The 15,909-nt window shown below is 32.8% G+C and overlaps 1 protein-coding gene across 2 annotated transcripts in view; it reads left to right on the top strand.

Annotated features, from left to right (window-relative positions):
- The window catches only part of LOC148282450 (uncharacterized), a 65,865-nt gene that overhangs the window by 26,987 nt on the left and 22,969 nt on the right, over positions 1-15,909 (top strand). The window contains exon 1 of one of the 2 annotated variants that reach the window (XM_088225081.1): positions 6,055-6,404. The exons of the other annotated variant lie outside the window; for it this stretch is intronic. Coding sequence (XP_088081207.1) covers positions 6,390-6,404 — 15 coding nt within the window. The 5' untranslated portion in view covers positions 6,055-6,389. Of the gene's footprint in view, positions 1-6,054; positions 6,405-15,909 lie in introns of those variants that run through there. 2 annotated transcript variants of the gene reach the window in all.

The following is a 15,909-nucleotide window of genomic DNA, read 5'->3' on the forward strand; positions in this document are numbered from 1 at the left end:
TTAAAGACTCACACCAAGAATCTGCCGTAACATGAACCGCTTTGTGAATATAATTTTTTTGACACTATTTACATTATTTATTATGTTTAATCAATTACATAAATTTAATTCTAAACAAACAAAATAAACCACCACGCCGTTTCCCTATAAGGTTAGACATATAAGATAAAACGACATATTACTCTATCTTTGCATACATACCTCGCTCCTTCTATATTCATACATCTTCTCACGCACGCTCCCTGATTATTCTAAATTTGAAATGTCCATCTTTAAGAATTTCTTAGATCCATTCATGCAATCTCTTTCTCAGTATTCCCATTTTTTTCCAACCACCAACATTTACACCTTAAATCTTTCTAGCCTTTGTTTCACCGCCTTCACTCTGCATGTCCAAACAAGTTTTATTTAAGTGAAATATGTATAAAAGTTTTTTTATTATAGTGCAAGAGAACGTCACGAATTTGCTCCAAAACAAATAAACTATCCAGCTGTCAAACTAAAAAAATGTAGTACTATGTGTAATGCCATCTACCAACATAAGTAGAATAAAACGAGACTTAGTTAAAGATGCCAGTAATTAAAAAACAAACTCGTCACTTTTTAGTTCCGGTAGGTATGACACTAGGGTTGAAATGGCTAAATCGTTTTTTCGCAGTTGATTTCAAGGCAAATTTATCAAATAAAATACTCTCTTACGCGACCACTAAGTCTTGTACTTTTATATTAGTATTTATAGTTCAGAAAGGCACACATATTTTATCTACTGGTGTAATTATAAAACAACGAAATAGATCAGGTTAAAAACCTCCTTTCCATCTTAATTCCGAGGAGTTGTCACCCGGCCTGACCTCCGACTTGCAGCCCGCTCCATGTAGTAGATAGAAGAGACTTTTGAAGAAATAAAGGACGATTCGAAAAACGTAACCTGGTTTTCATTTAGAAGAAAAAGAACAAAACAACAGTCCGCTGCTCTTACATCGCTTGTCGTAGACTTCTAAATTCGCTTCTCTAAAATGTTCTTCATCTCTGTTGTAATATACTAATTTTTATTAGGCGTGGGAAAATTAGGTTTTATACGTTTTTTTCGATTTCATTCATTGCTCTTCCGCATTTACATACATTTATATAAATTTAATTTAAATCGTGACGACGCCATTATTGAGATTTGTCAAGACCTCTGCTTTTAAAACAATGAATAAACTGGGGCATAATTACGATGTTTTGAGTTTGTCCAAATGTTTGCAGACCAGATTAGATATTACCCCCCCGGAGTCATCAAGATTAACAAATTACATCAGAGATGAAGAGTATTAAAAAAAGGAAATATGGAAATCGAGGCGTTTGCATGGCTTATAACCTGTCCAATGACAGCCAATGCTGGTTTTAGTGTCCGTTTTACTCACTGTGTAATGTTCACCGTTATGTTTATGTTTGAACGTTCATATTTCTTCATTTCTTCCATTTGTTGATTTTGATTTCTTAATTGCTTTCGCTGGATGAGGTAAAGTTCTTCAATTGTTACAGTTTGAGTAGGTATGAGTGGTGGCAACAGTTGGTTTGCAACCAGTTGTTTTTGGTTAAGTCTGCTGCTTTTGGGTGCGCTGCCGGTGACCGGCCTTGAGTGTTACCTGGGGGCATTCTGGTGCTCCAGAGAGTAGATACTAACGTTTCCTATCACTGTCTACATAGAGGAGTTTGAACTGGGTGATGGAATTATTTATTTATACTTTCCCTTGTCACTACCTTGTTGACGATGAGAGTGTGGGGGGGGGGGGTTACAATGAAGGAGACATTGCAAAAAAGTAAATTGTAAATGTAAATATTGGTTTGCGTTTTTTCTTAGTGAATTTGGTTACTAGAGGAAGAAATATAATCAATTCGTAATGATAAAAAAAAAAATTCTTGCTTGTATGAGTGAATCCGAGTACCTAATAGAAAACTCCAAAATTGATGTAGTTAAGTCCATCAGAGATTTAGGAGTTGTTTTGGACTGTAAACTGACATACAACGAGCAGATAGAAGAGTTCCAGGATGCAGAACTAAGTTCGCACAGAGGCAGTCCTTACATGTTGGTCCAAAATCCTTCAATCTTCTAACTAAGGAACTACAAAACATTAAATCACTGGTACAGTTTTATGTAGGTTTGAGGTCTTGGATAAGCATGGAAGAACAAATAGACACATTCTTTAAAAAAAATGCATACTGCAAATAAATCATGTTTTCGTAATATCAGCATATGTTAATTTGGTTTTTCTTTTAATTTTCTATTTTTTTCTTTTCATGGTCATGTTAAACCATATTTATATGCTATAATTTTAATAATTACAAAAGGAATGGCTCACGCTCAGACGCTGAAGTCTTTGTTAGCATTTTTTCAAATTTATGTTATAGCTTAATTTTAAGAAGTATTTTTATAAAGTGTATTTTTGTAATTATATTTCTATGTAAATAATATATTAATAGAAAAATAAAAAAATAAAAAAAATAAAGCAAGTAAATCACTAAAATTACTTGGCTTCATTAACAGAATACCCTCTGATTTTACTAATGTCCTTACTATCAAAACTCTTTACTGCTTAACTGTTCGCCCTCTTCTAAAATATGTCTTCGTGGTCTTGTCTCCATTCTATGTGAATCACATTAATCAAATTGAATCAGTCCAACATCACTTCTTCGAAAAGTATTGTGGATGCTTGGACTAGAGAGATGTAATTATTCTTATGCCGATAAAGAGCAAATGTTAAATATTTCCAGTCTACAAAAACGGGGAACTAATATTGACTCCATATATATGTTTGGAATACTAAATGGTATAATCGTTGTGCCATCATAACTGGGACAAATTAAATTTCATATTTCAACTCGTAGGTTGAGAAACAATGAAGTACTGTTTATCGATCAGGATAGAACAAGCTATGGCCTTAATTCTCCAATGACCCGTCTTTGTCGTATAGTTAACTCAAGACAAAATCTGGACTTTTTTGCTTTAAGTTTACAACGATTTAAACGAGCATTAAATATATATGGTCCAGATTTTGTCTTGATGTCCTTAATGTTTGTCAATGTTTCTTTTCTTAAAAATGTTTTTATCTATTCTTTTATTGTAATTATAATAACTAATCATTTGTTTAAATGGACGAGAATTGAAGTGTCAAATAAATACGGATGTTCAAACAAAGGGAAAATGATAAATGTTTCACAATGTGTAAAATGACCACTTAAACCAATAAATGACAGGTAATAATCCCTGTAAATGCATAAACTTATATTTTTATTTCTCTATAATGTTCTCTATTCCTTTTATAATTTAATATGTACGTAATTCTTAAATTTGCATGGCTTTGGAATCAATAGTTAATGCAAACCTATCCCAAGATTGCACAGTCTAGGGAACCAAATCAGTTGTATTGACATTTTCCACATTAGCCAACTGAAGTTTGAACTTGCTATTAAATAAATAATTTAGGATTCTGACTGCTGTATATGTATTTATGTTAATTTGCAAAAAGAGAAAAAGAAGTGTATAAATAAATACACGTCAGATATATTTATAAACGTATGACTAGATATTTTTTATTTTTTTAAGAAAGTGACATATTTTTACTAGAGTATTTATTTTTAAACAAGCACGTTTTTTATTTAATATTTTGTGTTCATTAATTTGTTCACATTTTATAATTTTAAATATTATTTTTTTTAAAGGGTTTTTTATTTTGTTTCTTTATCAGGAGACAGTATTGTACCTAGGGCATTCAATATGCATTGCAACCATCCCAACAAATCAATGATTTATGATTTTTGCTATTTCGATTATACTGCGTTATATTTTTTTTTTTTTTTTTTATCAATGATTTTTTTACCTAAGTATGCCAAGTTTTAAAATCCTTAAATATTGAATAATGTATAAAACAACTGTGTAATACGAGTATGTATACATAAATTGTTATTATATTATTTCATAATTTTGTAATAGAACACTGTTATGTTAAATGAATTTATGTTTATGTTTAAAAAAGGCATTTGTGCCGTGTACCCAATAATAAATAAATAAATAGGCATGACGGATTAAAAAAAATACACGACGATTATTCTGATTATCGACATGTCCGTCTCAAGTATTTGTTGAATTTGGTAATGCCATGTCTTTCTTGGTCTTCTTTGTTTTTATCAATCCATCCATCAATATTTGCATCGTAAATCCTTTATCCTTTTAGCCATTATTTCATCGCCCATTTACTCTACAATTCCAAATCAATGCATTTTTTTATTTTGATTTTGTCGATAATGCTTGTCTCTACCCTTCATAATTCGCAAATCTCAACGTTTGTGAACCCATCATACTTAATTTTACCACAAATACGCCCGAGAGATCGCACTTCAACTGCATTTAGCCTGGTTTCATCTTCGCTCCCATACTTCGCTCCCAACGTGGAAACTCCACCTAACACTTTATATTTAAAACCAACGTGCTACTGAGGCACGTGCTGACAACCTTTAAGATAAGCTGACACCGACTTGCAAGTTTTTTAGGATTCAAAACAAAAGAATAGCTAGAATCCACGTAATTTAACAGGGTAAAATATAAACATTTCGTTCGCCTCGAGGTCAAATGGTCAACGCGTTTACCTATAGTCGGGGCCTACGTTCAAGGCGCACAAAAGAAGTGCCGTAATTTGTTTTGACGTTGCCCAAATAAGTTTTTACAAAAATTGGGGCCGAAAAGTAGAAGAATATAATATATTCGTGAAACATATTTTTTTTATCTAAACTCAACTGCGTAGCATCAGAACACATTATCCTTCCGTACGCCTTGAATGTAGACCCCATCTACACCATGCATAAGACCTCGGGTTCGATTTCCTTAGTCCATGTCTACAAAAGTTTGGACTCAAAACGTTGTCGATAAATCTACCTGGTCTAAGAAGAAGTATAAAAATTGAAAAATATTTCTAGGCGTTACTTAGTATGTAGGTGAAATAATTAAATGAGATGAATCTCACCCGCATAAGTAAAGGTTTCAGTTTTTTAACTTTACAAATATCAACTGAGTGAAGAATTGAAGGGATATTAAAATTAATAAATATGGGCAGGATGGTAAATTTTACACACTGTGTAATGTGGCTACTTAAGCCAGCCAATAACAGGTCATAAGCCCTGCAAATGCCTAGAATTATATATTTCCTACTATAAAATGTTTTTCATCTCCGTTGTAATTTTTTTTTAAATCGCATCTTTACAGAAAAATAAAATGAATGAATCATAATAGAAAACGAAAAAGAAAAACATAAGAAAGTATTCCAAAATAAATTACTTTAGCGTAAAACCACACCCAAAAACAAACATTCAATGTCATCCTTCCCAGAAACCACACCCAGAATTAAAAGCATGGTTGGCGAACCTGCCAACCACTATGTTACGAGGCGGACTTTTCTCAACTTGATTTTTTTAAAAAAAAAATTATAGTAAAATAAATATTTCCGTTCTTATAATTTACTTAAATTAATATTAAAATTTTTGGGGGCATTTTCAACGAATTGTAAATAACTCAATTTTTAAAAATGGGAATTAAATCTTGGTAGAGTAGAGCTCGAACCTCAAACCTCTGATCTTTGAGTCCGCAACACTAGCTACGGGACCACAATTCATTCAGCCCTGTTCAGAGCAGGTAGCGAGTTGGTTCTATTTCACAAGCAGAACTGTTGGTATTCTTGATCTGTCTGGATCAAAACAATTGTGTAATTTATGTGGTTACATTAAATTATTCATCCTAATTTTGAACACAAAGATTTATGAATTACCTTTGTGTTAGCATGTTAGCTCACCAAAAACATGATTTTTTAATTGAGATATTTAATCATTTTCTCTCTCAAGCGTTGCTTGGCTGGGTTGCAAATAATGCACTATTCGGTCTATCAAGATAAATATGTTACTTTAATTACCCGTCTTAGATAATCGCCGAAAGAAGAGCAAAACCTTCTCTAACTCAGCACAAGATGTATGCAGTGTAACCTCACTTGTATTTAACACAACTACATAACCTACAATATGACCATTCTACCGTTGACCGTTGGTCGCAACGCGTTGTGTACAATAAAATTCACTTTCCCGCCATTAGCGCACTCGGAGCTGTCAAATCGAACGCTTTTAAAAACAAGTAACCAAAAAGTCTTGTCAATTCGAACGAATTTCAAATATTTTACTTGTCAAATCATACGAATGTTCTAAATATAATTTAATGCAGTTTGCGCGGTAGGCATCGAAATGTTGTTTCAGTAAAGAATGCATTTTTCACCTAAAGAGAGAAAATTGTTTTAAATCTTAAACGTGAGTGATTATATCGTGATTATTTTAAAAAATCAATTATTATTTAAAAGTCAGTGATCAACATGTTCTTCCATAAGGTAAATAAAAATAATTTTAAATACAATTTTATTACTTGCGTGAATGTTTAAAAATAGGTTTTTTTATGAAAAAAAAATGCCTTGGCAATGTAGCACTTTTGTTCTAAAACTGGCCGGCATTAAATTTTTAGCCATTAAAAACAAGATAAAATAACATGAATACAAATAATAATGAATAAATATAAAATTAACATATCGCAACTGAGATAAAGAAGATTTTGAAAAAAGAAACATGGATGTCAAGGCATTTACAGGGCTTAAAACATATCATAAGATGGGTTTAATGGCTACTTTACTAGTGTGTACCGTTGAGTAACATTCATAATTCTGTTTATGTTTGAAAAAAACATAAATCTTATAGATTAAAAAAAAAAAATTGAATGGCGTTGCCAAAAATCCATGTTTTCTTCGCTATCCAGCACTGTTGTGATATGTTTCAAATAAATAAAAAAATATTTGAGTTTAAAGTTATAGGATTTGATAGAGGAAGTAAGGTTACTGAGTGCATAATAAATTAAACCAATGTGTGTCTTGAACAAGTTGAATAATTGGTGTATCTGGGAAGCATATTTTCAAGAGATGAAAGAGTAAAAAAAGACGTTGAAAAGAGAGTGAATGCGGGCAACAAAATGAACGGCGCACTTAGCACAGTAATTGCTAATAAAAATATGTCGATCGAAGCTAAACTAGCAGTACACAACAGGTTTTTAGTGCCAACACTCATGTATGGAACTGAACCGGCAGACGAAGGATGAAAGCAGAGTGAATGCGGTTGAAATGCGGTTGCTTAGGCAAATAATCAGACGGAAGTGCAAATCTGAGATTTGTGTAATTGATCAGATTAAGAAACGGTCACTAAAATGGGTTGGTCATGTAGAACAAATGGATGATGAAAGAATGGTTAAGCATATATATATGGCGAAAATCAATGGTAACGTAGGACCAAGAAAGACATGGGGTGATCAGATAAATCAAAATTTCAAGTCTGGTCACGTCAGAAGCAGACACAACCGAAGGGCATGTATGCTAAGATGTAATGTGGAAGAAGCTAGGAATCTATGTCTGGATACTCTATCCTACCTCTGGTGTGTGGCAGTTCATCTTCTCTGCCTACTCCTACGGGGGAGTGGCGTAATGGTAGTAGTAGTAGTAGTCAAAGTACCTTTGTAGCAATGCAACTACACAACTAAAGAAAATAAAACTCTTTTACTATTTTCCAACGCGGGTTTTTAAAACCAAATGAAAATGGTCCCTTAATGTTTTTAAATATTGTACATAACCACTCACAAACTTTTCTATGTCTACCGGCTTCTTCGTCAGGACACCAATTAAACCAACATGCAAAACCCACTATATACCTTTACCGCAGTCGTTGCACAAATATGCCGATTTGAATTAATCAAATATCAAACAACCTTTCAATATAGCCCATTATACGCTGTTCCATTGTGATGATTACCCTATACCTATTATATTTACGCCCCTGCATTCATCCCCTTCTTCTTTTTAAAACTGTTTCTCCCACAACATCAAACATTTTCATAAACTAATCAATACATGTAAGGGTTGCCTACGAAAAGCGAGTGGTTTTAAATCGGCATGTTGGATTTAACATTTAGTAAAATCTTTGACCGCAAAGTTCATGCTTTAAATATTGAAAATAGTCCCAATATCAAAGTTTTTCAGTAAATCGTAATAATGAAAATCATTTATTTTCTTTTAAATAAAATATTAATTGTACACTGCAATTGGAATTTCCAGATTTTTTTTGAACTATGTTTTAAGTACTGACAATATTGTTCATTTAAAAATCACGAGAAAGTTTTCTTGAACTTCAGGCTTAAGTGTAATTTTAACTTATGTTGTAAGAGGTGGAAAATATCATTGCGTACGCAACCAAAGCATACCTGCCTGTATCATTTGTAAAGTAATAATATAGGTAATGTCAGGTACCGCAATATCTTGATATTGTTATTCAGTTAGCTGTTTCCTGCTGTGAAAAAAATATATTCAAAACAACAAACAAGTTTAGTTCATCATTTTTATATAAAACGAGCTTAACCCGGCAATGCTTTGCTATTGCAAGATTTGAGTTCTTGCTAAATAGATTAAATGAACACAATCGAAAGATTGACATTATTAAGTCCAAATTAGACATGTACGTATACATTATTATTTTTGTGTTTCGGTTTGCGTAAATTGTGAGGACAGAGAATTTTGATAAAAAGGTATTCAAACATTGCTTTTCTGTCAATGTCTTGCAGATGCCTTCCAGATACTGTGCAAAAAGGACAACTGCATGTCAGATTTTTTGTTAGAATATACAAAATCGACGTTTCGCAGTACCGTTTTCCGCACCTTGAAACTGAACTTTTTTGCAGAATAAAATTTCCTGTATCAGTATGTTTTGCGTTTTTCAAAAATAGTTATATTTGTATACCGTGCGCCGTGCGCCCGAAGACAGCAGATAAAACTGTGCTTTTTACAGGTTTTTATAGTCCTAGTTTCCATAATTAACCATTTAAAAAAAAAACTAAATAATAAGGGACACGCCAATGGTAAATATCTATTATGTGTAAAAAAGAGCTCTGCGCTGGTTTAGACATGTAGAGCGAATGGACAACGAAAGAACGGCTTAAAGTATTAGCAATGCGAATGTTTATGAACGCAGAAATAGAGGAAGACCGAGAAAGACATGCCATGATCAAATGGACATGATAAAAGTAGGAATAATCGGCACGCATGCATGAGAAGATATGTGAATGTGGAGAAAGCGATATCTGAATGCAAATATAGAGTGATGTGGCATTCTATCCTTTCTGCCTACCTTTACGGGGAAACGGTGTGATGGTTTGTTGTTGTTGTTGTTTTTGTAAAAAAAATATTTCTCTAGTGCCATAATTCAGAAAGAAAATACGTGAATACGCTTGCATGAAGAAAAGTCGGACCACGTTTCCTCTTAAGGTTAAAAATATTTAAGTATAATCACAAAACTTTACACAAAATCTTATTAATCTTAGTAAAAACCTAAGAGTATATACATCTTTATTCTAAGGTAAAAACAGTTCGGATAAACGTAATCAAGATGTTATAACTAGACATTGGTAAATAAGTATTTAGGTACTTGCTTATGATTGAATTCCAAATATAAAAAAAAAAGATATTCAAAATTGAATTCAAGTGGGTACCTAAGTACTTGTTTATGTTTGAATTCCAAAACATAAAATAATGAATTATTCTTAAATAAAGAATTCTTTTATTAAATTTCAAACTCTGCTCAGGGATGCTCTTTAGTTAGGAATGCGATTTTCAAAAATGTACAGAATGTAAGTTGATATTATTTTAGTATAACCAAAAATCCAGTATAATGAAATAAACGGGAAGAAATTCAATTAAATAATCTGATTGAGATCCTTAAAAAAAGAAATGTTGTCTGTAAACATTCGAAAACAAACTTTTTTTAGTACAGAAAAAAATAACATCCGTCCATTTTTTTTGTACACGCATTCTCGGCGAATGCAACTCCGGTGATGGATAAAAAAAACGTTTATGCTCCTAACTTTTTTGTACTTGATAAATTGAATATTTTATGAGCTATAAACCTTCTCGCGACTAAAATGTACATTTATCTGAAAACCGCACGTAAATCGGTCAGGTAGTTATCTAGTCCATCGAGGACAACGATTCGAAGATTGCCCTTTATATATATATATATAAATATAAAAACACCTTATTTAAGTTTTACATATTTATTTACTGACGATCGCGTTCCACCGCCCAAGTACGCATTTTCACTGGTGGTAAATCATCATCATTCCTGATGCATAGGGCACTGTATTGGCACTATAAAAGAAGAAAATTGTTTTTGGTCCTGTGGCTAGTTCATGGTTCTAACCCCACTCTATCCTAACTTGATTCCCATTTTCTAATAGTGAGTTATTTAAAACTCGTTGAAAGTGGCCCTCAAAATGAAATATTTGGGCCAATCATAAGAATGCAAATATTTCTTTAAAAAAAAAGTGTTTTAGGATAATTTTGATTACTTTTGAAGTACGCTTCAGGTTTATCATGAATAATGAATTTTCTTATTTTTCAATTTTTTTTTATTAATTAATAAATGTATTTACATAAATAATACATGCTTTTTTTATGCAATTACAAATCTATTTTTATACATCTAGTAAATGTTGTAACTGTAACTCTCCAAAAAAAGAGACTAACTCTTGTGCTTACACTGTTATAGTTATTTATTTATTAGAATTTATATAATTTTGAATATACGATAACATGAGAAAAAAAAACTTTTAAGATATAAAAAAACAGAATATAATAAAACACTAATAGTAATAAATTAAAATAAAATGCTGCTTTTATACGGGTTCAAAAAATTTCGTTAAGTAAACTTTGAATTTATTTATTAAAATATTAGTTTTGATGGTTTTTAGTTCATTGGGAGATTATTGTTACTTTTGATACTATTGTAATATAAAACACCGTTCTAGTGGAACGGAATGCCTGTTGACTACTGTCAACAAGCCGGCTTCTACTGAAGAGTTTTAGGTGTTTTTCTCTCCACATGAGCAAATGCGGAGAAGTTCCTGATTGGCCCACTCTAGAATATCCTTCCTGATCCCAAAAACTTAACAAAAATTTAAAGTAATTTAACTGCAGAAAAATAAAACACCTTCAAAAAATAGATTTCACCCACCTTCCCAGAAATCGAACCTGGAATCTAAAGAATTGTAGGCGAACGCCAATCACTACACTATGAGGCGAATTTATAAGTTTGGCCACCGTGTCGAAATCAATCGTCTATAGTTTGGGTTCTGTTAATCACACTGGACTGTAGTCTTTCTTCTTTAGCCTTGTGGTGCTATTCTAAATCTGCTCTAGCTCCAAGATTCGGGGATTTTTATTATTTGCATACGACTACTATATACTTCATAAATGGCCACACTGATGATTAAACGTCAAATGAAGTAAACACTGTTTAAAAAACATTTTAAAAATTCACACGGTTTGGTCAATAAAACCTAATTAAGTGTTTTGGCAAATGCGTAAGGTCGCAATAATGTTCAAAATGAAAATCATCATATAATGATTAATTGATTGGAGTTCTAGTCCGCTAGTAAATATATATATTAGTTTCCTCACACTGCCTACTAAATAATGAATATATTTTCTCCAGTTACGGCGTGCGTTAATAAAAATCCCAAATATTTAATGCCTTTTACACATTCCAGATGATTGCATTTACAACTGGTGAGTGTGTTACGATTTGTACCGTGAATTTTTACTCTGAATTCTATTCTTGGTATCCCTAACACCACCCGCTGACTGTGACTTTTGTCACGGTGATTTTTTGTCACGGTGACTTTTTGTCACAGTGACTTTTTGTCACGGTGACTTTTTGTCTCTGTCACGTTGTGTCACTGTGGGTGCGCTCACTACTCACTACTGGTGACAAAATGTTCATTTAGCGATGGATTTCGAAGAAGTCGCAGTGATTTAGGATCTTGAATTACGCAGAAGGAAAATTAAATGAAAGAAACACTACTGGGTACATCCCATATATAATAAACGATTGTTAAAAGAAAAATTTTACTCCCTGTATTCTGAATTACGTCAATATCCTCTCAAGTTTTGAAAATTATTTTCGTATGTCAATAAACAGTCTTGAAATAATTTAATTCAAATCTCTTCCCACAATTTCCATTTCAAATGAATATCAGAGAATTCATTTATTAATTTTATTTTATTGCAAAAAAGCCGCCATCTTAAATCTCGCCTGCATAATTAAATTTTTTAGATCTTTGCTGTCGAAATGCGATCCCTCAGGCGAATGTGTGGTAAAACGATGTATGATAGGTGCACAAATGTCGAGATCCGTGAAGTGTGTAAGGCTGAGACATGCATTATTGACAAAATAAGGAAGGGGTGCTGCGTTGGTTTGGACATGTAGAGCGAATGGACAGCGAAAGAACGGCTTAAAGGATCTACGATGCAAATGTTGATGGATGCAGAAAACGAGGAAGACCGAGAAAGACATGACACGATCAAGTCCATCAAATACTTGAAGATGGACATGTCAAAAGTAGGAATAATCGGCGTGCGTGTATAAGAAGATGTATGAATGTAGAGGAAGCGAGGTCTGTTTGCCAAGATAGAGTGTTATGGCGTTCTATCCTCTCTGCCTACCCCTACGGGGAAACGGCGTGATGGTTTGTTGTTGTTGTTGTTGTAACTTCACAAACATCAACAGATGAAAGGGTTGAAGAAATATAGGTATTCAAATATGGGAAGAATGGTGAATGTTTTACAGTGTGTAAAGTGGCCACTTAAACAAACCAATGACAAGTCATAAGCCCTGCAAATGCCTAGACTTCTATACTCTCTTTTCTAAAATGTTTTTCATCACCGTTGTAATAATATGTAAAAGCTGAAAAATTCACATCACACGTCCGTTCGGTAGGCGTCTGCCGGTAGAGTGACAAAAAGTTCGTAGTGAGCGCACTCCCATAGCAATGTACAGGCCGGGGTCGGGTGACAGTCACGCTGGAACTTTTTGTCACCGTATTGTCATGTTGCCACAGTGCCCGCACTCTCATACATCTCCATAGCAATTGACACTGTTACATTTTGACACAATCAGCGGGGGCGGGGGTTCTAACTTTATCAGGCCAAGAGCCCTGTGTTGAGTTGGGATACAACATAATGGAAAGTGGAAGCATGCATATTATTAAATAATACTACAAGTAAAAATTATTACATGCACAAAGATTTTAATAAACATCTGAACAACATGCTTTATAGTATATAAATCTGTTGTTTTTCTTTTTTGAAAAATTGTTTCTTTTGGGAGCTAGAACCATAAAAAACCTTAAGAGCTCCCAGTTTTATCAGCCGTCTTCGGACTTACGATATACAAGTATTTTTAAATAACACAAAAGATAACCGACTTGCAACCAAAAATTTCACTCTAATACTATTTCTAAAACAATCGGTTCGGTTTTGGGGTGCGTAAAACGGAAAAATGAAACGTGATTTAGGCACAGTATTGAGGAGGAATTTGCGAGAGAGTGACAGAAAACATTTAAATGCTTAGCAAATTACAACAGGGATGTTTTAAATTAGCGGATATGGAAGTCTAGGCATTTACAGGGCTTATGACCTGTCATTGGCTGGTTTAAGTGGCCACTTAACACACTGTGTAACATTTACCATTTTGCCTATGTTTGAACATCCATATTTCTTCAGTTCTTCCATTTGTTGATTTAAGTGAAGTTGAAGAGCTGAAACCTTTATTGTTGTGAAATGATTCACCAGATTGAATTATTTCACATACTAGGCAACGCCTAAAAACAATTTTTTAATTTTTAAACTTTTTCTTGTACCTGTTGGTTTTATTAAAATATTTGAGTTTGTCCAAATGTTCGTAGAAAAAAATAATCTTAATGACTCCCGAGAGGGTTAAATCCAGTCTTTTGTCTACGAACATTTGGACAAACTCAAATATTGTAATTTAAATGCTTATTCATTAAGACTGTCTGCCACCGCATCTCCTCTCAACAGATCAACATTATTGCATTTCAAATAACTAATAATTTATTTTGTTTATCTTATGCAGAACGAACAATTATGAAGATTATAACATTCGTACTTTCTCTACGAAATCAATTAGAACATTAATTTACGAGTATTTGAAGTACTTTCCCGCGTTTTATACTACAGCATAAATAAATAATCATTCTGTGAACGTTATTTTCTTTAATTCAGGTATTTTTCTTTGATATAATCTTACCTAATTAGACGAAAGGTGGTATTGTTTGTAGACGCTCACCTTGGCCATCAATTAAAGTCAATTTAATTCAATGTAAATTTAGAACTACAGTTAGCGGAATAGAATGTATGTTGCAATAAATATTATACTGTTTACATTATTGCAACATAGATAAAAAACATTTTAGTGAACGCATATGGAAGTCTAAGCATTTAAAAGGGCTTGTAAACGAAAAGCGGACTGTAATCAAGTGAAAACAATAAAAATAGTTCACCAAATGTTATTAATATATATATATATATATATATATATATATATATAAATATTGTGATGAAGAAGTTCCGGGGGGCGAAGCACCCATCTGAACTTTCCCATTCACCGACCAGATGAGCCAAGTAATGCATGAGACCATTAAAACCGTTTACGAAAGCCAATCCCCTTCATCCTATGTGACCTATACACCGCACGAATCCTCGGATAAATCACATTTTTCTAATTAAATATTTGTTATACAAGTAGGAGCAAAATATAAAAAATATGTTGAACCTAATATGTTTTCTATTGAGACGATAAACGACATGCGCCGTGGTGCAGTTGGTTAGACGGCCAACTGTGAAACTGGCGTCGCGTTTTCGAATCCCGTCAGTTGCAAATACCATAACATTTGTGTTATAGAAGCCTTGTACTACTATTTCTTTTTAAAAAACAAAATTTAAGTTTTTTCTCGAATTACTTTCCTGTTTGATTCAAACGACGCGACGCGACGTTTTAAAATGTCAAAACTAACTTAACGATTACTAGATTTCAGTTAGTATAAGGGCACTCATAAATTATTTTTTCCCTATGTAGTTTAGAATAAAATAAATAAGTATATTTTTTATTTATATTGATAAAAAAGATTTATCACTGTCAATGAAGCACCATGGATTTTTCAATAGAGCTACTGAACAATATATTAAAAACTTAATTAGCGATGTGATAAATAAGGCCAAATGTTAGCTAACCTATGAACTTAAAGGTCACATGTTAGATTTAGACTTGAAGAAGCTATGTTTACTAATGGAGTATTTTGAATCGAAATAAATTATGATTGAAAAATCATATTATGTTTGATTTCATATCGGGACCGGGCGGCCCCCGCGGTGTAATAGCTAAAACATCTGCTTTATGTACTATTACGAGTACTATTCCTGGTGAGACCACAATGATTAATGTGATTTTAATTAGTTTTCTTAGACCGCTGATGTCCAAAAAACCAAAGAGAGTGTTATTATTTTCTGAAAGATACATTGAAATTTTCATTTGGGAGTTTTGCAGAAATCTTTTTTATAGTGTCTTGCAGACATTATTATTTTGTGAATTTTCCAATCGTCAGATAAAACCGGCTCGGAAACGAGTATAAAGATATTGATATGTTTAATTTTCTATCGTCGATTTTTAAAGTAAAATTTCTTACGACGAGAATATTAAAATATTTTTTATTGTTCGAATGCTTTTTTTCTTCTTAAAACTGCTTAATAATTTTTCAAACACATTTAATTATGTACCCATCATCTTCTATAATACTACATAATGTCACTCGTTACATTACAAAAAAAGGTTATTAAATAAGTCTGCCTCCTGAAGTAGTGGTCAGCGTATTTGCCTACCATGCGAGTGGTGTCGGGTTCGATTCCCGACATGTTAACATGAAATATTAGTTTAAAAAGGTTTTTTTACACAAGA

The sequence above is a fragment of the Micrasema longulum genome, unplaced genomic scaffold (genome assembly GCF_059751315.1).
Source record: "Micrasema longulum isolate JH-2025_06_02 unplaced genomic scaffold, ASM5975131v1 h1tg000328l, whole genome shotgun sequence".
Lineage (NCBI taxonomy): Eukaryota > Metazoa > Arthropoda > Insecta > Trichoptera > Brachycentridae > Micrasema > Micrasema longulum.